This window comes from Bubalus kerabau, chromosome 2, assembly GCF_029407905.1.
Source record: "Bubalus kerabau isolate K-KA32 ecotype Philippines breed swamp buffalo chromosome 2, PCC_UOA_SB_1v2, whole genome shotgun sequence".
Taxonomy (NCBI): Eukaryota; Metazoa; Chordata; class Mammalia; order Artiodactyla; family Bovidae; genus Bubalus; species Bubalus kerabau.
In genome coordinates, this window is record NC_073625.1 from 121,679,653 (window position 1) to 121,703,661 (window position 24,009).

A 24,009-nucleotide genomic window follows, 5' to 3' on the forward strand; every position below is an offset into this window, starting at 1 on the left:
AAATCCTCCCCTTGCTTCATCTCACTAATTACTCTCCGTGAACAAAGTTATGGCTGTCCTGAATTCTACAAGAGACTGATTTTACCTGCTTCTGAGCTTTATATAATTGAAATAAATAGTATGTAGCTGGTTTATTTTTCTCCACATTATGTTGGTGAGAATCATCCATATTATTATAGCTGTAGCTTGCTTATTCTCATTGTTCTGTAGTATCTTATTGTCAGAATATATTACATACCCAGGCATTTGGGTTGTCTCCACCTGGGGGTTGTTATGAATAGTGCTACTATGACCATTCTTGTACATGTCTTTGGGGGGATAGTTAAAGATAGTAATAGACTGATTGATTGATTAATAAATACATAGCTAGACAAGTTTCATTGGGGTATAAATCCAGAAATAGAATTGTCAATCATAAGATATACTTATATATATCAATACTGCCAAATAGCTTATCAGTGGTTTTACCAATTTACTCAACCATCAGTTACATATGAGAGACCTAGTTGCACCACATCCTTTTCAACACTTGGCATTATCTGTTATCTCATTTTAGCTGTACTTGAATGTAACCCATGGTGGGTTTTTCCAACTTAATTGAGATAGAGTTGGCAATTAAAAGTTTTACAGCTTGATGATTTGATATGCATATACATTGTGAAATACGTATCACATCAAACTAATTAGCATATCCATAGCTACCAGCCCCCTTGGGAACATATCCAAAGAGAATGAAATCAGGATCTTAAACATCTGCACTCCAAAATTTATTTCAGTATTATAATAACCAAGATGAGAAAACAACTTAAGTACTGGTCAACAGATAATAGATAAAGAAAATGTGATGGATGGATGATAAACAGATAATAGTTAAATATTTAATATTATCTATCTAATAGATAGATAGGGTATACAGCATATATATGAAATTCAACTTTAAAAAGAAAGAAATCTGCCATTTGCTACAACTCGTCAGATATTGGGAAAAACGAAATAAATCAGATGCAGAAAGACAAATATGTGGAATTTAGATATTTGGAATCTAAAATAGTCAAAGTCATAGAAGCAGGGAGTAGAATGTTGGTAACTGGGGGGAGGGAAAAATGGGGAGATGTTGGTAAAATGGCACAAAATTTTAGTTTATGCAAGGTGAATTAGTTCTGGAGACTAATGTACAAGAATGTGACTATAGTTAACCACATGATATTGTATATTTGGAATTTGCTAAAAGGGCAGGTATTAAGTATCTTCACCAAGTTTTTAAATAGGAGAATTATTGCCCCTACTTTATAGATGATAAAACAAAGATATATCAAAATTAAATAGCACAATCAAAATCATGCCACTAAAGAAGGAGTTAATACTGTTATTCAGTTCATCTTATCACATAATCTTTGTGGTTTCCTTAACATATTTTTATTATTTACTTCAACAAGAATAAATTGAGTGTTACATATGCTGGACTTCTGATAAGGACTGTGTCTTTGTGAGCAAAAGCTCTCAGTGTTTAGGATAGGAACAAGAAAAACCATTATGATACAAGACAAAGTGCATTAAATATTACACTAAAAAAGGTAAAACAATGAGAAGCTAAGGAAAGGAAGAGCATTTCTCTTTATTTTACCAAATAGAGACGTAGAAAGGACAACTTGAACTGAGCACAGTTTGAGGGTTAGAAAGTGTGGGCATGTTGAGGAATTAGTGTGTGATGAAAGCACTGTTGGCAGTGGTAGTCAACCATGAAAGAAGTACATTTTAGCCTTACAGCCATCAAATTCCCTAAATTTCTGTCTCCTTGTTCCTCATGATACATTTAAAGGAGAATACTATTCAAATGGAGGGGCAACGGGCACAGTTAGAGGCTGGCTAAGAGGGAACGGTCTCATCTTGTGCAGTGGCAGAGCCTGAGACTCATAGAAAAAGCCAGATCCTGAGTAGGATATCAGTGATCTAAGTACAGAGAGAAGAACAGGAAGAAACACAGGAGAGGGATCAGGCTAGAGTATGAAACTATGAAGATGGGGATCAGAGAGAAGAATTCTGGAGAGAGTAGTTTAGAATTGGATGGATAGGCAGAGACTGAAAAGGATCCTGAGTGGTGGCCTTGATCTTAACTAGTGTTTCATTCTTCACTCATCATCTGGAATAAAATGGGTGGGTGTTCCAAGACAACGCTAGGGTGAATAGTCATTTGGAATGTGAAAAGAATTGGACATATAATGATTTATACAATGCTAGAATAAAAAAAGTTGTGCAAATGCTGCTAAAAAGGTGAGTGCTCAAAATTAATTTCAAAGCACTCTCAGAGGTCATATTCATATTCTACTGAAATAAAGGTCAGTTTAAGCTAAAGAACTTAAAGATTTGGAAAGATTTTGAAGTAATAAATGTGACAAATAAACCTAGCATTTCACAGATTTACACAGATGATGTGCATATGGAGATGTTTTTGTTTCATCAACAACCGTTTATTCTATGAGCCTTGCTATGTACCTAGGTGGAACTGAAAAATCAGGACTGTAGAAGTAAACAAATATTATTCATGAGATAAGCACAAGTAGTAGTTAGTTTTACAAAAGGAAAAAGAACCCTCTTTATACTAATTATTTACTCTGCTTCAATTATATTCAATTACGTATTATCTATTGAGAAAGTCTAGGATTTTATCACCTTGGCTCAAAACCTGCCATTACAAAACCTCTCCATTACACATTAGATTTATTGTCATTCTGAACATAATTTTTATAACCTCAGAGCTTCTTCTGAATGTACATGACTTCCCAAGTCTTTGTTAAAATTTTTCAACTTAGTCGTGTCCGACTCGTTGTGACCCCATGGACTGGAGCACACTAGGCTTCCCTGTCCATCACCAATTCCTGGTGCTTACTGAAACTCATGTCCATCGAGTCGGTGATGGTGATGCCATCCAACCATTTCACCCTCTGTCACCCCTTTCTTCTCCTGCCTTCAATTTTTTCCAGCATCAGGGTCTGTTCCAGTCAGTTCTTCACATCAGGTGGCCAAAGTAATGAAGGTTCAGCTTCAGCATTTGTCCTTCCAATGAATAGTCAGGACTGATTTCCTTTAGGATGGACTGGTTGGATCTCCTTGCAGTCCAAGAGACTCTCAAGAGTTGTCTCCAACACCACAGTTCAAAACCATCAGTTCTTTGGTGCTCAGCTTTCTTTACAGTCCAACTCTCACATCCATACATGACTACTGGAAAAACCATAGCCTTGACTAGATGGACCTTTGTTGGCAAAGTAATGTCTCTGCTTTTTTTTTTTTAATTTATTTATTTTAATTGGAGGTTAATTACTTTACAATATTGTATTGGTATTGCCATACATCAACATGAATCCGCCATGGGTATACACGTGCTCTCCATCCTGAACCCCCCTCCCACCTCCCTCCCTGTACCATCCCTCTGGGTCATCCCAGAAGTAAGCCAGAAAGAAAAACACCAATACAGTATACTATCACATATATATGGAATTTAGAAAGATGGTAACAATAGCCCTGTATGCGAGACAGCAAAAGAGACACAGATGTATAGAACAGTCTTTTGGACTCTGTGGGAGAGGGAGAGGGTGGGATGATTTGGGAGAATGGCATTGAAACATGTATAATATATAAGAAAAGAATCACCAGTCCTGGTTCGATGCAGGGTACAGGATGTCTCTGCTTTTTAATATGCTGTCTAGGTTGGTCATAACTTTTCTTCCAAGGAGTAAGCGTCTTTTAATTTCATGGCTGCAGTCACCATCTGCAGTGATTTTGGAGCCCAAGAAAAGAAAGTCTGTCACTGTTTCATTGTTTTCCATCTATTTGCCATGAAGTGAAAGGGCCGGATGCCATGATCTTAGTTTTCTGAATGTTGAGCTTTAAGCCAACTTTTTCACTCTCCTCTTTCACTTTCATCAAGAGGCTTTTTAGTTCTTCTTCACTTTCTGCCATAAGTATGGTGTCATCTGCATATCTGAGGCTATTGATATTTCCCCTGGCAATCTTGATTCCAGCTTGTGATCATCCAGCCCAGTGTTTCTCATGATGTACTCTGCATATAAGTTAAAAATAAGCAGGGTGACAATATACAGCCTTGACGAACTCCTTTTCCTATTTGGAACCAGTCTTTTGTTCCTTGTCCGGTTCTAACTGTTGCTTCCTGACCTGCATGCAGATTTCTCAAGAGGTGGGTCAGGTGGTCTGATATTCCCATCTCTTGAAGAATTTTCCACAGTTTATTGTGATCCACATAGTCAAAGGCTTTGGTATTGTCAATAAAGCAGCAATATATGTTTTCCTGCAACTCTCTTGCTTTTTTGATGATCCAGTGGATGTTGGCAATTTGATCTCTGGTTCCTCTGCCTTTTCTAAATCCAGCTTGAACATCTCGAAGTTCATGATTCATATACTGTTGAAGCCTAGCTGGAGAATTTTGAGTATTACTTTGCTAGCATGTGAGATGAGTGCAGTTGTGCAGTAGTTTGAGCATTCTTTGGCATTGCCTTTCTTTGGGATTGGAATGAAAACTGAAGCTGAAGTTAAAAGCTTTCAATGATTTTTAAAAATATATGTACATGTTATTTGTTTTAGTTATAGTGGGAACAATCTGTGTAGGATAAAGCTTAATTTATGGTATAAGGTCTTGGATGCTGGAACAAATATAATCATCTATGAAAAAAAACAGAGCTTCCCAGGTGACTCAGGTGGTAAAGAACATGCCTGCAATGCAGGAGACCCCTGTTCGATTCCTGGGTCAGGAAGATCCATGGGAGAAGGGATACACTTACCCACTTCAGTATTTTTAGGGCTTCTCTGTTGGCTCAGATGTTAAAGAATCCACCTGCAATACGGGAGACCTGTGTTTGATCTCTGAGTCAGGAAGATCCCCTGGAGAAGAGAATGGCTACCATCTCCAGCATTCTTGCCTGGAGAATTCCATGGACAGAGGAGGCTGGCAGGCTGCAGTGCATGGGGTTTTCAAGAGTCTGACCTGACTGAGCGACTAAGTGCATACACACACATGACAAAACACAGAACTAAATGCCTAGTTACATGATTGATTCTATTTTTCTTGCCATAAGAAAAATAATTTAAGACTAAAAGTGCATTGGAGTTTTTTTTTTTAATTCTCTAAGTACATTGCATCATGTTTTCAGAGCCATCATCTTATTTTCCTTAAAATAACTTACAATTGAAAATATGAAATTCAAAGAAGTTTAACCACTTAGCTAAAGTCCCACAGCTAATATGTATGTGTCTGGAAGCAAAACCCCAATTTTCCTATTTCAAGTATAAGACTCTTGATTTCTCATTACACTAATAGTGTGGTAATCACAAGGATGTAAATTCTTTGATGCCCAACTTTATATTGAAATGAAAATTATGAGCATATTGTAAAGGTTGCACTTAGAATGACTGCCCAAGTTGGCTCAGTGTTCTTAAGGCTTTCCTCCCTATTTCTAGGAGATTGGCTCTGCCCCCACAGAAGTGCCTGCATGAAGCTTTTGCCATTTTTTTTTCCTCCTGAAATGTTCCCCTGCCCTGCCACCAACCAGATATTATCACTGCCTCATTTCTGAATTTTGACTCTGAATCGCCTCTTTAAAATTTTAAATGTGATACTCCACTTGACTTTTTACATCTGATTATGACCTGGAGTGCTCTATCTGGGATCTCCATTTGCCAACTCAGAATTTTAAGGCTCAGTCTGTGCCGCAGGCCTAATTACTGGCTCATGCCCCAGTATTTTAGTCCCTGCCCAATTGGACTTTTGCTTTTCTAGAAGCTGACTTTAAACAGTTGTAAAACTAAACGGAAACCTTGAAGTTCAGTATTTATTAAATAAGAGTATGTATGAAAGACAACATTGTAACTATACCAGGTGGGCATGGGTTTAATGATGGCTTGCCTCCAATCAACAGCTTGGTACCTAACGCAGGCTTGGCAAAATAGGAAGGAAGCATTGTGTGGCACTGGAAAAAAGTAGTGAACTGGTAGCCAGAGTCCAGGTTCTAGCCCAGGGTCTGAATCTGCTGCTAATATCCTACTACTCATAAAACAATTATTTCACCATCATGGGCTTCCATTACTTTGTTAAATAAAGGCAGCAAATTGAACTATCCCTGAGCAGCTTTCTATCTATCTCCAAATTTTCATATTTCTGTGAATTAAATAGGTATTACATGTATGCTAAGATGTATTTACACACAATTCCTTGCCCCCTATATTTCTCCTAATTCCTGTTATAAGGTCTGAGATCTTATATGTAGAACTTATTCATTGAGTTTTGAAGAGTTCCTTAGCATCTAGGCTTCATTAGTATTGAACAAAAGCTTTGGGGTTATTTGGATTTTTTTTTAAAAATAGAGCTAGTAAAATCTGTAGTGAATATTTAGCTTTTTCTAACTCTTTATAACCTAGTACTAGAAGGAAGCCAGGGCTTTTAATTTATCTTATAAATTTAATTTGAATCACTTCGACTCCCATATTTGACAATTGTTAAACTGTGTCCTAATAATACTGAGACAGAGTCATAAGAGAGCCCATTGTCCAGAGCACAGGACTATAATTTAGGATGTTTTGTGTTGCCAGACAAGGAATATACTATAGTTTCATTTTCCCCCCTCACTTTCTCTAGTCACTTCATTGCTCTGATTCTTTCTTTTTTATTTATGATTCTTTCATTTTAATTTTTTTCTTTTTTAATTATTTATAATTCACCTACCCTAAAATGCATGTTTTTACACTATATTCTTCAATTCTTTTCCACAAAATTGTGCAGTCTAATCCCAGGATACTTTTTTTTTTTTTTAATTTTATTTTATTTTTAAACTTTACATAATTGTATTAGTTTTGCCAAATATCAAAATGAATCCGCCACAGGTATACATGTGTTCCCCATCCTGAACCCTCCTCCCTCCTCCCTCCCCATTCCATCCCTCTGGGTCGTCCCAGTGCACCAGCCCCAAGCATCCAGTATCGTGCATCGAACCTGGACTGGCAACTCGTTTCATACATGATATTTTACATGTTTCAGTGCCATTCTCCCAAATCTTCCCACCCTCTCCCTCTCTCACAGAGTCCATAAGACTGTTCTATACATCAGTGTCTCTTTTGCTGTCTCGTACACAGGGTTACTGTTACCATCTTTCTAAATTCCATATATATGCGTTAGTATACTGTATCGGTGTTTTTCTTTCTGGCTTACTTCACTCTGTATAATAGGCTCCAGTTTCATCCACCTCATTAGAACTGATTCAAACGTATTCTTTTTAATGGCTGAGTAATACTCCATTGTGTATATGTACCACAGATTTCTTATCCATTCATCTGCTGATGGACATCTAGGTTGCTTCCATGTCCTGGCTATTATAAACAGTGCTGCGATGAACATTGGGGTACACATGTCTCTTTCCCTTCTGGTTTCCTCAGTGTGTATGCCCAGCAGTGGGATTGCTGGATCATAAGGCAGTTCTATTTCCAGTTTTTTAAGGAATCTCCACACTGTTCTCCATAGTGGCTGTACTAGTTTGCATTCCCACCAACAGTGTAAGAGGGTTCCCTTTTCTCCACACCCTCTCCAGCATTTATTACTTGTAGACTTTTGGATCGCAGCCATTCTGACTGGTGTGAAATGGTACCTCATAGTGGTTTTGATTTGCATTTCTCTGATAATGAGTGATGTTGAGCATCTTTTCATGTGTTTGTTAGCCTTCTGTATGTCTTCTTTGGAGAAATGTCTATTTAGTTCTTTGGCCCATTTTTTGATTGGGTCATTTATTTTTCTGGAGTTGAGCTGTAGGAGTTGCTTGTATATTCTCGAGATTAGTTGTTTGTCGGTTGCTTCATTTGCTATTATCTTCTCCCATTCTGAAGGCTGTCTTTTCACCTCGCTGAGAAATATACCATGTTCATGGATTGGAAGAATCAATATAGTGAAAATGAGTATACTACCCAAAGCAATCTATAGATTCAATGCGATCACTATCAAGCTACCAACAGCATTCTTCACAGAGCTAGAACAAATAATTTCACAATTTGTATGGAAATACAAAAAACCTTGAATAGCCAAAGCGATCTTGAGAAAGACGAATGGAACTGGAGGAATCAACCTACCTGACTTCAGGCTCTACTACAAAGCCACAGTTATCAAGACAGTATGGTACTGGCACAAAGACAGAAATATAGATCAATGGAACAAAATAGAAAGCCCAGAGATAAATCCACGCACATATGGACACCTTATCTTTGACAAAGGAGGCAAGAATATACAATGGATTAAAGACAATCTCTTTAACAAGTGGTGCTGGGAAATCTGGTCAATCACTTGTGAAAGAATGAAACTAGAACACTTTCTAACACCATACACAAAAATAAACTCAAAATGGATTAAAGATCTAAACATAAGACCAGAAACTATAAAACTCCTAGAGGAGAACATAGGCAAAACACTCTCTGACATACATCACAGCAGGATCCTCTATGACCCACCTCCCAGAATATTGGAAATAAAAGCAAAAATAAACAAATGGGACCTAATTAACCTTAAAAGCTTCTGCCCAGGACACTTTTTGTCTCTCCAAGAAAGCTGTCATTTTCCATTTACCCATCTCCTCAGCTTTTGGCAGCCATAATCCATGTTTTGTCTCTGTGTTTGCCTGTTCTGCATGTTTCATACACATTGGATCGTACAACATGTGACCTATTGTGTCTGGCTTAATGTTTTTGAGATTCATCTGTATTGTCACATGAGTCAGTACCCCATCCTTTTTAAAGGCCAAATAATATTTCATTGTATGGATATATCACATTTGTTTATGTTTATCCATTAATAGATGTTTGAATTGTTTCCACATTATGAATAATGCTCCTATGAATATTTGTATACAAGTTCACATATGGACGTATATTCATTTCTCACAGATACATACCTAGAAGTAGAATTACTAGATCACGTGGTAACTGGATGTTTAACCTTGTGTGAAACTATCAAACTATTTCCCATAGCTGCTGCATTATTTACATTTTTACCAGCAAGGGAGGGATGAGGAATGTAGTTCTTCTAAATCCTCACCAATACTTTCCATTATGCATCTCTTTTGATATAGCCATCTTAGCAGATATGAAATGGCACCACATAGTCAATTGTTTCTCTGATTCGTAAGCCACCAAGTTTACTTACAACAGAGTATTCTGTGACATCATATTTTTATTATCAATATAATAATTTTTATTGAAATATTATTGTTATTTTAATGTGTAAAACCACCTTTCCATTTCCTTTCTCATATTTTTTAGTCTCATTTTTTTGGTACTATAATTTTTGAAGCATTTAAAATGAACAGAGTCCTTTCAGTGGTTTCTTTATCACTAAAGACTTTCATCTGTCCACGTAGATGCATCACTGTAGCTCTTTGCAAATGAATCTAAGGAATTAGTCTGGAAGAATCACCTCCAAGGACATAGTTTTAACAGCTTTAGTCCTACATATTCCTCAGTAACTTAACCCCATATGGAACTGCATTAAATCACTGCCGTCTTTGATTGAAAGAGTTACAAGGAAGAGATTCCTCTAGCACTTAGTGAAGACAAAAGGTGACTCTTGTGAATATGTCATGTAGAGTTCTTGTTTACTTGAAGGACTGTTTACTTGTTTACTACTAAAGAAGATGCAGTCACATTTGCTTTTCTTCTGTTTCTCTTTGAAGGGGAGAAATTTCTTCTTTCCATGAAATGCATTTTGTTCAGTTGGCTTGTTAGAATTTGATTTATTGTATTGATTGTAAAATCTCATTGTAAGCCCCTAAACAAGACTCAGGTAGAAAAGGTGAACTTAAGAGGCAGAAAAGGTGAACTTGAGATTAGGAAGCAATAAATACAAGTTCTGGCATGGATGCAGTTATTTTGTTGTTGTTTAACTTTATAATAATCATATAACCTTTTGATGGTCACTAATCAAGTGATAGAGATGAGGTAGAGGACTACTAAGGTTCCTTGTTGAACTAAATTGCTCATTCTATGTTTCTTTAGAGATCAAACAATGTAATAGTAATATTTTCCTGGGTATCTTTACCTGAAATCTTGATTAGTAAGTAAAAAAAAGTTTCAAAGAAGTTAATCGGAAAGTTACTGACATTAAGAAAACAGCTAGTATACTAGTGACTTTATGTTACAAGCTTTGGCTGTTTAACAGATTTATGAATATATAGGGTTCTCCCTTTAAAATCATCTGCTCAATCCTGCATGTGCTGTGGTTGTGTTATATTTTGATTTCCATTGTTACATTTTATATGCTAAGGGCCATAAAAATGCAAAATAACCATTCTCTTAAATTTATAAACATTGTACTGAGGTCTAATTTTGGACTTGAGCACAATCTTGAATGATATTAGTTTAGCCCAAGGAATGATTCAAGCTTGGGCAATTGTGTTCTGTGGAGTAAAAAGGTTTTTTAGAAAGGAAATCTTGTTTCTTGATTTTGTGTGATAAATCTTTATAACCAAATGCTAACAGAAATTACATGCAATTATTTCTCATTTTTTTCTGAACAGAGGCCCTATATTTCAGGCTTATTGTTGATATATTATTAAAAACTTTCTCTCTTTTGTATCTTCTTTTTTATCTTTCTGCAGGATGTTTTCACTCCAGAATGCAAATTTAAGGAATCTGTGTTTGAAAACTACTATGTGATCTATTCTTCCACACTGTACCGTCAGCAAGAATCAGGCCGAGCTTGGTTTTTGGGACTCAATAAGGAAGGTCAGATTATGAAGGGGAACAGAGTGAAGAAAACCAAGCCCTCATCACATTTTGTACCAAAACCTATTGAAGGTATGAGCCGAGCTTCTTTTCTTTAGATCCAGATCTGTGTGTTGATGCCAGTTCTGCTCTTTGTCCTTTCACTCAGGGGAGATTGTTTTTAATGCAGCAGATCAGAACAAAGATTCAGGAAATACAATAGTACTACTTCCTAAAAAAAAAATCTATTGCAAATACTTAGCACTTAGAGAAAAACTGCTTGAATATAGAGGCTAGAATTTCTTAAAAGTAGAAAAATAGTAGCAGTGACCATTTGGAATATAATTTATTTCTTTAATGAACTCAGTGATTTAATTTCTCAGGCTACACTCTTGAAAAACCAATAATACTATTATAATGCTTTAAAGTTTTATCAAGGCTTTTAGAAATATATTTGTATCTTAATTGCTACATTACTGTGAACAAATTTCACGATCTGATGTATTCAGTTTTCTTTGTATTTTTTCAAGAAAGAAAATATATGTTTACTGTGATAATAAATATTATAGTTTTTAAATTTTATCTTTCCCCACTGAGCCTATGCCTTCCCCTCCCTTGATCATATAACATGGTGCCCATCTATTTCAGTTGATGAGTGGACTAAGTAATTTAATGCTGAGGAAACCCATTTTTGGCAACCTGTTCCCTAAGAAGGACAAACATATACCATTGGGGTAACCGCACATGTACTATATTCAGTCAAGCTTTTTAATACAGACTGAAAAAGCAGCAGTAGTCTAGATATTTACCAACACACAGTCTTCTCTAGAAGTCACATTATAATCACTTAAAACATTAGTTCATCTTCCTTGTCTGAAGAAATGAGAAAATTGCTATTTTGTGATTTGTTTGCAAAGAGCAAATAGTGCATTGCTATTCTGTGATTTAGCCAGGCTTGCTGTCCCATATCTAGAAGGGACAGTGTAGGGACACAGTGCCTCCTATAGATCCCAAAGGACTGTAACCATCAGCAAACACTTGGTAAATCAATACTATGTTCAAAGCACTGGGGGGAAATGTGACATTCAAAGCTTCTAGACCCTCTCAAACCTCCCGTCACACACTGTGCTTTTAACCACACAAAACAGAACTTTCTTCTGTTCTACATTTTTTTTCTGTTTGTAATGTTTTTACTATTTTGAGCTTTATGTAGTTATTTTGCCCTTCTCTCTGACAAAATTCTATTTGTGTGCCTGGGAAATGCCTGTCAGACCTTGTAAAAAATTAATTCAAGGAGTCAGTATTTCTATGGAGGGCCTCCCTGACTTCCTTCAAGTAGAATTAAACACTGTTACCTTATTATTGTATCTTCTTCTCTCTGCTAGAAATTATCACATTGTATTAAATCTGTCTCTGTCTCTTCTTATCCATGATTAGATTACATTGTTTACATTTTATTTCTTTTTCTTTATTAGAGTATAATTGCCTTACAATGTTGTGTTAGTTTCTGCTGTACAAGGAAGTGAATCAGTTCCCTCTTGCAACTCCCTTGTATACCTACCCCCCGTCTCACCCTTCCGGATCATCACAGAACATGGAGTTGAGCTCCCTTTGCTATATAGCAGCTTCCCGCTAGCTCTCTGTTTTACACATGGTAGTGTATATATGTCAACCCTAATTTCCCAGTTTGTCCCTTCCCCTTCTCCTCCTGTGTCCACACGTCCATTCTCTACATCTGCATCTCTATTCCTGAAAATGGGTTCATCTGAACCATTGTTCTAGAGTCCATGTATATGCATTAGTATACAATATTTGTTTTTCTCTTTCTGGCTTCACTCTGTATGACAAACTCTAGGTCCATCTACATCTCTACAAATGACCCAGTTTTGTTCCTTTTATATGGATGAGTAATATTCCATTGTATATATTTACCACATCTTTATCCATTCATCTGTTGTTGGGCCTTTAGATTGTTTCCATGTTTTGACTTATTGTAAATAGTGACATAGTGAACAATGGGGTACATGCATCATTTTGAATTGTGGTTTTCCTAGGGTATATGCCCCGTAGTGGGATTGCTGGATCATATGGCTTGCTCCTGGGAAGGAAAGCTATGACAAATCTAGACAGCATATTAAAAAACAGAGACATCACTTTGCTGACAAAGGTCCATATAGTCAAAGTTATGGTTTTTCCAGTAGTCATGTATGGATGTGAGAGCTGGATCATAAAGAAGGCTAAGCAGAGAAGAACTGATGCTTTCAAGCTGTGGTGTTGGAGAAGACCCTTGAGAGTCTCTTGGAGATCAAACCAGCCATTCCTAAAGGAATCAACCCTGAATATTCATTGGAAGGACTGATGCTAAAGCTGAAGCTCCTGTCCTTTGGCCCCTTGATGGGAAGAGCTGGTTCACTGGAAAAGACCCTGACGCTGGGAAGGACTGAAGGCAAAAGCAGAAGAGGGCAGCAGAGCATGAGAGGGTTAAGTAGTATCACTGACTCAATGGAAATGAATCTGAGCAAACTCCAGGAGATAGTAAGGATAGGGAAGCCTGATGTGCTGCAGTCTATGGGCTTGCAGAGTCAGACATGACTTAGTGACTGAACAACAATAATAATGGCAGTTCTATTTTTAGCTTTTTAAGGAACCTCCATACTGTTTCCACAATTGCTATACAGATGTTTTATTTTTCTCATATATCCTTGTATCTTGTACAATATCTGACGTATTGTAGAGAGATATTCAATAATTCCTGTCAGTTGGATAAGTGAACAAGTAATGAACAGATGAATGAATAGATAAATACAAAGACAAGGAAGAACTATATGCTCCAGAAAACTTTTTAATATTTTTGGAGGTACTAAGTATGTTTACTAATGACAGTAATTTAATATAAAAAATGATATATTACATGTTGCCAGAAATGATATTGAGATTTATAGAAAGAGCCAGCACTTCCAGCAAAGGGAAGACATTGGAAAGTTGTTATTTTAACACATCTTCAAGGCTAGGACAGGTTCAGAACATTTGAGATAGGAGGTAGGGATTAAGCAGACAAAACCACTCCAGGTGCAGTATGCGTAAACTATTAAAACTATTGAACCATTGTTATTTGTACATTTAAGTTGATTTTTTTGTTGTAATAAAAGTAGTGCATGCTCATTAACAATTTTGGAAAATTCATGAAAGCATAAAAGTAAAAAAGTCCATGTGTTTTATTTATTCCTTTTATAAATAATGCATTTCATACCCCGCCCTCCCCCAAAATTAAATACCTGTAACCAACCCTCCTAATCATGACTTCTGTCTGCACTGTAGCTAGAGAAGCCTTTTCTTGGGTATGAATGACCATGTACAAATTTATAACAGGAATGTATACTATTACCATGTTCTGAGTTTGAGAGCTGCCTTAATTCTTCACATTTGCTGCATTTCAGTACAAATGTGGAAAAGACAACCAAGCATTCCTTCTTGTAAATGTTAGAATTAGATTCAGTTGTGTACAACACAAAACCCATGTTCAGAGCAGCTTAATTAAACAAAGTGTTATTGTCTCACAAGCCAAATATACAAACCTGCTGTCCAGGACTGGTTCTATGGCTCTGCAATTGTTAGGGACCAGCCCCTTTCCCTTCCCAGCTTCACCTTCCATCCTGTGTTTAGAAGATAGGCAGTGTTAATAAGGGGTTGCAAGAGCATCTATTCAGACAGATGGATGGACTTGATATTTAAACCCATTACCATGTACATTGCACATCAACCTGTACTTACCCTCCCCTGGAATTTTAGACAACAGCACAGGCTTCACCATTCCTAGTTTTGCCCTTTCAAAGCATTGTTCACACCACAGATAAGTAGCTTCCCCAGATTTAAATTGTCTGGTGGTGACCTCCCCCTTTAGCTTCAAATATAGAAGCCAAATACTCTCTGACAAAGAACTAGAGACAATCTCCTCCTTTTCTCCTCCCTCCTCCTTCAAAGAGCTCATTGCTCAGCTCCTGCAGGTGGTTGGATATTCAGAATCGAATTTCTTCCTCCTGAAAAGAATGTGAGTGCTTTCCAAGAGTTAAGGTTCAAGAACTTAATCCTTGACTGAGAAATATCTTTCTAAAGCGAAATTAGTAAATATTAGTTAAAATATTAAATTAGTTAAAAGCCACTGCTACAGAAATACTAAATTTGAACTAAAAGAACATTTACCAGTTTCTACCAATTTATTTTCTAGTGGGGCGATAAGACTAACCAGCATGTACATACCTTTACTCACACACCTTTAGAACAGTTACAGTTATCCATTCTGCCTGTTAGAACTGTTGCTTTAAACTAATAGAATCTGAATAAAGTTCCAGCAGTATAATGTAGATCATATTTTTCCAAGCATTAGTATCAGAACCACCTGGAGTGGTTTTAAAAGCTACCAATTCTTAGGTCAAATCTCCCAAGTATTCAGATTTTATACTCTAAGTAATTTTGATGGCAACTAGGTTTGAGATTTGGTGTTCTAAACTGACCTTGGTGTTTCTATGCTCACTTTGATCCTATCTGGCCATAGGAATTATTTAAATATATTCAAATTATTATGATCTATATATTTTAAGTCTAATCTAATATGGTATCTGGTCCCGTCACTTCATGGCAAATGGGAGAGAAAGTGGAAGCAGTGACAGATTTTATTTTCTTAGGCACCAAAATAACTGCAGATAGTGACTGCAGCCATGAAGTTAAAAGATGTTTGCTCCTTGAAAGGAAGGCTATGACAAAACTAGACAGCTTATTAAAAAGCAGAGACATCACTTTGCCAACAAAGGTCTGTATAGTCAAAGCTATGGTTTTTCCAGTAGTCATGTATGGATGTAAGAGTTTGACTGTAAAGAAGACTGAGTGCCAAAGAATTGATGTTTTCAAATTGTAGTGCTAGAGAAGACTCTTGAGAGTCCTTTGGACTGCAAGGAGATCAAACCAGTAAATCTTAAGGGAAATCAACCCTGAATATTCATTGGAACGACTGATACTGAAGCTGAAGCTCCAATACTTTGGGCCTGATGCAAAGAGCCAACTCATTGGAAGAGACCCTGATGCTGGGAAAGATTGAAGGAAAAAGGAGAAAGGGGTGGGAGAAGATGAGATGATTCGATGGCATCACCAACCCAATTTGAGCAAATTATTTGAGATAGTGGAATCTCAAAGAGTTGGACACAACTTAGAAACTAAACAACAACAACAAATCTAATATAGAGTAAATTCTCATTCTGACACCTTGGAATTAAATGTATTAAACATTTTACATGTTTAGCTTTCCTACTGCTGTTAGGATGGTTGTACATTAGTGTTAGGTTAAATTACTAAATGGACTTAATAGAGGTAATACCAAATATTATGCCAAATTGATCACTAAGAAATTAACTTGATAGTAATCAATTAGACTTCAAGCTATACTACAAAGCTACAGTCATCAAGACAGTATGGTACTGGCACAAAGACAGAAATATAGATCAATGGAACAAAATAGAAAGCCCAGAGATAAATCCACACATCTATGGACACCTTATCTTTTACAAAGGAGGCAAGAACATACAATGGAGAAAAGACAATCTCTTTAACAAGTGGTGCTGGGAAAACTGGTCAACCACGTGTAAAAGAATTAAACTAGAACACTTTCTAACACCATACATAAAAATAAACTCAAAATGGTTTAAAGATCTAAACGTAAGACCAGAAACTGTAAAACTCCTAGAGGAAAACATAGGCAAAACACCCTCCGACATAAACCACAGCAGGATCCCCTATGACCCACCTCCCAGAGTAATGAAAATAAAAGCAAAAATAAACAAATGGGACCTAATTAAACTTAAAAAAGCTTTTTCACAACAAAGGAAACTATAAGCAAGGTAAAAAGACAGCCTTCATAATGGGAGAAAATAATAGCAAAAGAAGCAACTGACAAAGAATTAATCTCAAAAATATACAAGCAACTCCTGAAGCTCAATTCCAGAAAAATAAATGACCTAATCAAAAAATGGGCCAAAGAACTAAACAGACAGTTCTCCAAAGAAGACATACAGATGGCTAACAAACACATGAAAAGATGCTCAGCATCACTCATTATAGAGATATGCAAATCAAAATCACAGTGAGGTACCATCTCACGCCAATCAGAATGGCTGCTATCCAAAAATCTACAAACAATAAATGCTGGAGAGGGTGTGGAGAAAAGGGAACCCTCTTATACTGTTGGTGGGAATGCAAACTGGTCCAGCCACTATGAGAACTGTGTGGAGATTCCTTTAAAAATTTGGAAATAGAACTGCCATATGACCCAGCAATCCCACTGCTGGGCATGTACACCAAGGGAACCAGAATTGAAAGAGACACATGTACCCCAAAGTTCATCACAGCACTGTTTATAATAGCCAGGACATGGAAGCAACCTAGATGTCTGTCAGCAGACAAATAGATAAGAAAGCTGTAGTACATATACATAATGGAATATTACTCAGCCATTAAAAAGAATACATTTGAATCAGTTCTAATGAGGTGGATGAAACTGGAGCCTATTATACAGAGTGAAGTAAGCCAAAAAGAAAAACACCAATACAGTATACTAATGCATACATAAGGAATTTAGAAAGATGGTAACAATAACCCTGTATGTGAGACAGCAAAAGAGACACAGATGTATAGAACAGTCTTTTGGACTCTGTGGGAGAAGGTGAGGGTGGGATGATTTGAGAGAATAGCATTGAAACATGTATTTATCATATGTGAAACAGATCGCCAGTCCAGGTTCGGTGCATGAGACAGGATGCTCAGGGCCAGAGCACTGGAATGACCCAGAGGGATGGTATGGGGAGGGAGGTGGGAGGGGGATGGGGGACACATGTACACTCATGGCTGATTCATGTCAATGTATGGAAAAACCACTACAATATTGTAAAGTAATCAGCCTTCAATAAAATAAATAAATTTAAAAGAAAAGATTGAAATATTAGAAGAAAATAGACTCTGCCACTAATAAATCCAGATAAATGTCTTAAAAAAACTCTTACCACTGATTTACTAAGTAATTTTGAGAAAATAATTTATTACTTAAAAGTAAGTTATCTCTGGAAATGTGGTTGATTATAAATTCCATCTATTTCACCAAAATAGTATGAAGATTAGACACTGTAAGAAGGTTAGATTTCTTAAATCTGTCAGATCAATGCAAAGTGCCTTTTCCATTTTCCCTTGGAAATTGGACATTGTGTTACTGTGTTAGGTACTGGAGAAAGGCTGTCAGGCATGGTATTTAACAAAGTATTAGAGACAATGAAAATTGAATTTAGAGGGAAAATAATCTATTCAAAAACTATGTACTAAGACACCAAAGAAGTGAATAAATCAGGAGTCATGACTTTGTAAAGCTACTACCGAGAAGATAACTAATAGCAAATTATTTGATGTTTTTATTTCAGTTAACTTGAAAGAAAACTAGATGGCTTGTTTTTTCCAAAATCATCTTTTGGACCCAACAATACTAAAAGACAAAAAACAGATGTAGTAAAAATGTACCTTTTATGCTCCTGATTGTTTCCATTACAGAAAATATAATAGCAGCCTTTATCTCTCTCTCTCTCTCTCTCTCTCTCTCTCCATCTTTTGAGTGTGGGATCTCTGCCAGCCTGTGACAACTTATTCCCCCAAACCAGTGTAACTCATTCAAAGCAGCTTTTTTTCTGGTTTTGAATTTGATCTTCAATAAAGCCCTCCTACTCTCCATGACACATTCTTCTTCCATCTCTCTCTCTCTCTCTCTCTCTCTCTCTCTCTCATGCACACAAATACTGCTTCTGATCTCTTTCTAAATGAAGGTACAGATCTTTTTGTTCATGATGTCTCCTAACTCTTTATAATAAATATTTACAGCACACTGGGTGCATCCCTTTGGCAATGCATTGCTTCTGAACCAGCACTTAAAGTTCTTCTACAGTTCCAAAGGGATTCTATGTGACATTAATTAAGGTGTGAAATTGCTTCCTGTTAATTGCCCACACTCTTCCATGATCTGCTATTAAGACAATTAAGTTTCTTTAATGGTACATTAACTAACAGAGCAATCTAACCTTTCCACTTCTTGGAAATTACAGAGCGCCAAGGAAAATTTGATTAAATTGGTAGTAATAAAAAGATTAGTCATATTTCATTCCTCTTTGATGGAAACTGATATAACATGGGGGTTCTTTATCAAGTGTCATTTATGAGTTTTCTTAGAAACTGGAATTATCTTGCCTCCATTTGGAAAATAGAATCCATCAGCAACAATTACAGTTGCCTTCCTCTCAAGTGTCTCAACTCTTCAGTCCAGAGAAATACTATCGAGGATTTACACCTAGTTCTTCCATAATTATCAAAACTTTCAACTTTTTAATGATTTATAAGAATCCAGTAGTAATATAAAAGTAATAATCAGTAGCAGTGGTACTATGTACTGTGTACAAATTTACTATTTGCTAAGTACAAATTTTAAAACATTTGAAAGATTTTTTGTTATTTTCAACATTCCTCCTAACAGGAGTATCATTTGCTAGTCAGTGACACTTTGGGAGGAAACATTAAGATTAAGAATATTATCCCAATTTGAAACACAAGGAAACTGAGTTTAAGAGCGATTACATAGCTCACCCAGGTCCATATAGCTGTTGCTGCTGCTGCTAAGTCACTTCAGTCATGTCCAACTCTGTGCAACCCCATAGATGGCAGCCCACCAGGCTCCCCCGTCCTTGGGATTCTCCAGGCAAGAACACTGGAGTGGGTTGCCATTTCCTTCTCCAGTGCATGAAAGTGAAAAGTGAAAGTGAAGTCACTCAGTTGTGAAAGACCGTTAGCGACCCCATGGACTGCAGCCTACCCGGCTCTTCCGTCCATGGGAGTTTCCAGGCAAGAGTACTGGAGTGGGGTGCCATTTCCTTCTCTGGGTCCATATAACTAGAAAGAGGCAAAACTGAGCCACAAGGGAAGTCAAGATTAGAGTTGTTATCTCTACCAAATACTGGTAGAGCAGCCAGCAAGCTGTTGAATGAGGACTGACCATACATTCAATAGTGACTTGAGAGGATTGATTTCAGAGGAGTTGTGGGAATGTCTAATTGGAGTTGATAGAAGTTATAACAAGAGTTAAAGGAAAGAAGAAAGTAATATTAAATGACTCTTCTGAGGAGTCTTGTTATAAAAGGAAAATAGAGAAATGGAGCACAAGGTGGAGAGAAGCGTGGTGGCTATGTGCTGGGGTTTGTTTGTTTAAAGCTGTTTAGCATATTTATAGACTGATGGGGGAGAAGGGGAAATTGGTATTATAGGAGAGAGGGTCACTGAGTAACACTGACCAGAGGGGATGGGATCAAGTACACAAGTGGCAAAGTTAGGACTAGATTTAAATAGAAACAGGAAGAGTTCAAGCATTTTTAACAAGCAGGAAGCCAGGATATGCACAAGCAGATGTGTGCAGGTTGTTATAACTTTTGTGGTGGAAATATGAACACTTTCTCTTCTGCATTTATTTTCTAAGTGAATTCAGAGTGTGGTTACTGACAAAAGGGAAGGAAAGAGGGAGAGATAAATGGAGAAGGAGAAAAAGAGAAAAGAAAAGGAAAGAAAGCAAGCCTATTTCCTCAGTCTAAGGAGGGTATGAGGCAGTTTTCAGAGTTTGAGGAGGAAGGAGAAATATAGAATAGTCACTTAGGAAGACTGGGAGAGGGAATTGGCTAGAGAAATGGAAGAGGATTCCACGAAGTACTCAGCACCCCCATGAGGTTTGGGGTCAAGATTTTTTCTTAAATATTTATTTATTTGGCTACACTGGATCTTATTGTGGCATGCGGGATCTTTAGTTGTGGCACGTGGGACTTTTAAGTAACACGAAGGATCTAGTTCCCTGACCAGGGACCGAACCCCAGCCCCCTACACTGGAAGCACAGATTCTTAGCCATTGGACCACCAGAGAAGTCCCTAGAATCAAGATTTTGACTGAGACCAAGCAACTAAGTTTTTTCTCCAAACTCATTAAGCTGTTTGACTATAAGCTTAGAGCAGGAACTCTGGAGCTAATCACACATGAATTTGAAGCTGATTCTGTTTATGTCCTTGAATGACCTTAAACAAACTACCCTTTCTGCTCTTCAGTTTCCTTAACTGAGAAAGGGATCGATTAAACTGTCTGTTAAGGTCATTTAAAATAATCTTACTATATATAAAGTGCAGATACCGAGTAAGTGCTCAATTAATATTAGCTTAGACTCAGCAGTAAAGAATCCCCCTGCCAATACAGAAGACACAGGAGATGCAGGTTCTACCCCTGGGTCAGGAAGATCCCTTGGAGGAGGAAATATCAACCCACTCCAGTCTTCTTGCCTGGGAAATCCCATGGGCAAGAAGAGCCTGGTGGGCTATAGTCCCTATGGTCACAAAGAGTCAGACATGACTTACTGACTAAAACAGCAAATGGTTAAGAAGACAGCAGTTTCTTAGAGGAATACCCCTTGGATGGTACCTGGAACCTGGCTTATTATAGTTTGATTTATAAATAACAGCAACCCCTGGGATTTCACTTTTAAGAAAGACATTATTTTAGTTTGTTTTTCTTTTTTTTTTTATAACTAATTCAGTAAAGACTTTAAATGTATGATAACTAAAATAAAACCAACTATTGAATGTTAAATGTTTCAAACAGGGAATCTGAGCTATTATAATGGCAAGAGACACCTGCTGATTCTGATAACTGCATTTACAGCAGAGGTACAAGTGAAAGAATATAATAGAAAAGTACTAAGTGGAAAGTCAATCCTGGAAAGACCCGTACCTAAACCTACAAAGAGAAGATGAAGTGATAATGTTTGGTCTTTTTCTTTTCTAATGGCACAATCTTGCATTTAAAAATAAAGCAAAATTTAAATAGAACAAATACCATATGTTACCATAAGGTTGGTAGCTTATGGTCTTGTTATGACCAAGTGTAGAATTTTAATTGATAACAGGACTGCAGGACTTTCTATAGAAGTATGGGCACGATCTCTCAGGAAGCTGTGAGAATGGGAACACCAAGTCACTTAGTTATGAGTGTCGATCATGCAAATGTGTCCTCTTCACACTGAAGGGGTGAACTAAGGGTCCCTAATGGATGCCATGTCTTAAAACAATATGTAACGTGAGTTATGTTATTAGAAACCCTCACTTGTCCCTGTGTCTGCAAATAAGGAAGAGTATTCGCTCATGAAATCTCTGCCTCATTTTTATTCCAAAACCTGGGATAAACCCCTCTGCTTCAATGTGCTATAAATCAAGAAAACATGAATAAAACATGAATAAAACGAAACATTCAGAAGAAGAGGAGGAAGAGCAAGGGTGGGGGAGGGAGAAGGGAAAGAAGAAAAAAAAATTTAAACATATATGAGAAAAGAGGAAAAACAGAAAACTGATTTGAAGAAAGAGTTCTAAAGAGCCATACAGAAATACTTCCCTTTTCAAAGCATTATCTCCTTTTACCATTTATCCAGAACTAGGGCTTCCTTGGTGGCTCAGCAGTAAATCTGCCTGCCAATGCAGGAAATGTAAGTTCAATCTCCGGGTCAGGAAGATCCCCTGGAGAAGGAAATAGCAACCCACTCTAGTATTCTTGCCTGGGAAATTCCATGGACAGAAGAGCCTGGTAGGCTACAGTGCATGGGTCACAAAGAATTGAATATGGCTTAGCAACTAAAACAAAAGCAACGACACTATTGATATCACATGTGTTAGAGGAACCATAATACTTATCTCAAAAACATTATGTGGGGTGCAAGAAATATGATCAAGACAACCTAGAAGAGCCATGTGATGGAGAAGTAACGTTGTTAATCAGCCAGGTGTTATATTAGGATACTAAGCATTCTTGAATTTTGGATATTGAAACTTGTAAAAATAGTATGAAGTTAAACTGGGAAGTAACACCAAAGAAATCAGTTCTGTAACAACAGGTGGCCATTAAATCACGCCCACTAAAAATAAAGCCTGTATCACAAATGAAGCTCATAGGATTCTGAATGATACATGATTAGACAGTAACATCCCAAGTTTCCCATAGAGAATTTGTTTCCAGTTGTTAAATCTAAGGTAGCACTGAGTCTGAGTTTCTGTGAAACAGATTTGGGGAGGTGGGAAAACAAGAAAGATAGTAAGTTAGATTTTTTGTTTCATTCACTTTATTCTCAATTTAGAAATTACTCCTTATCAAAATAACTAGAATATCAAGCTTTGCTGTTATAGCTGTAGTGGATAGAATATATAAAGCAGAGCACTGTGGAAGAAAATATTCAAGGTCAGATAGATTTTTAAAAATTCTAAGGCCTACACTAATAAATATGTTTTCTAATGAAATAATATCTTGTTGTAATAGAAAGTGAGGGAAAATCCTTTGAACTACTGCAAATTAAAATCAGGAATCAATTATTGGGATGAAAAAACTTGACTTACATGGGACAGGAGAATTTGAGAAGCACAGTTTAGGAGCTGTAGAATTTATGTAACTCTTGAAGATCAGCTTCTAGATGGTTCCCTAGAAATGTTTCTTAAAGATTTTTCACAATTTCTTAGTAATGGATAATTGAAAAATTAATACCAGAACTTAAAATTCTAGTACCAATAGCTATAAAAAATTGTGATTAATTTTTAGTGTACAGTCAAATATATAGGATTCTCATATGTGGAACTAGTAATTCTTGATTTATCACTTACTGTTTATTCTTAAGCTTCCCACAAAACAAAAGGATAGCCCTTGTCAGTATGTTAGTTAGCTTAACCAAGAGAGCCCCACCTTTCAATTACAGTCAAAATTATGGAACTTAAAATACGTTAGATGTCAAGTATAGTCATCACTCAGTATTTGCAGTTCATTCTAGGAATCCTGCTGATACTGAAATCTGTAGATCTTCAAGTCCCTTCTATGAAATAGCATAGTATTTTCATATATATACTACACACATCGGAGGAGGCAATGGCACCCCACTCCAGTACTCTTGCCTGGAAAATCTCATGGACGGAGGAGCCTGGTAGGCTGCAGTCCATGGGGTTGCTAAGAGTCGGGCATGACTGACTTTGACTTTTCACTCTCATGCATTGGAGAAGGAAATGGCAACCCACTCCAGTGTTCTTGCCTGGAGAATCCCAGGGACAGAGGAGCCTGGTAGGAGGCCGTCTATGGGGTTGCACAGTCGGACACGACTGAAGCGACTTAGCAGCAGCAACTACATATATACT

General features: G+C 37.0%; 1 protein-coding gene across 10 annotated transcripts in view; it reads left to right on the forward strand.

The window, feature by feature from the left end:
- The window catches only part of FGF12 (fibroblast growth factor 12), a 650,917-nt gene that overhangs the window by 614,234 nt on the left and 12,674 nt on the right, over window positions 1-24,009 (forward strand). For all 10 annotated transcript variants that reach the window (XM_055568690.1, XM_055568692.1, XM_055568693.1 and 7 more), the window contains one exon: window positions 10,638-10,836. In XM_055568690.1, the coding sequence (XP_055424665.1) occupies window positions 10,638-10,836 (199 nt within the window). The remainder of the gene's footprint in view (window positions 1-10,637; window positions 10,837-24,009) is intronic.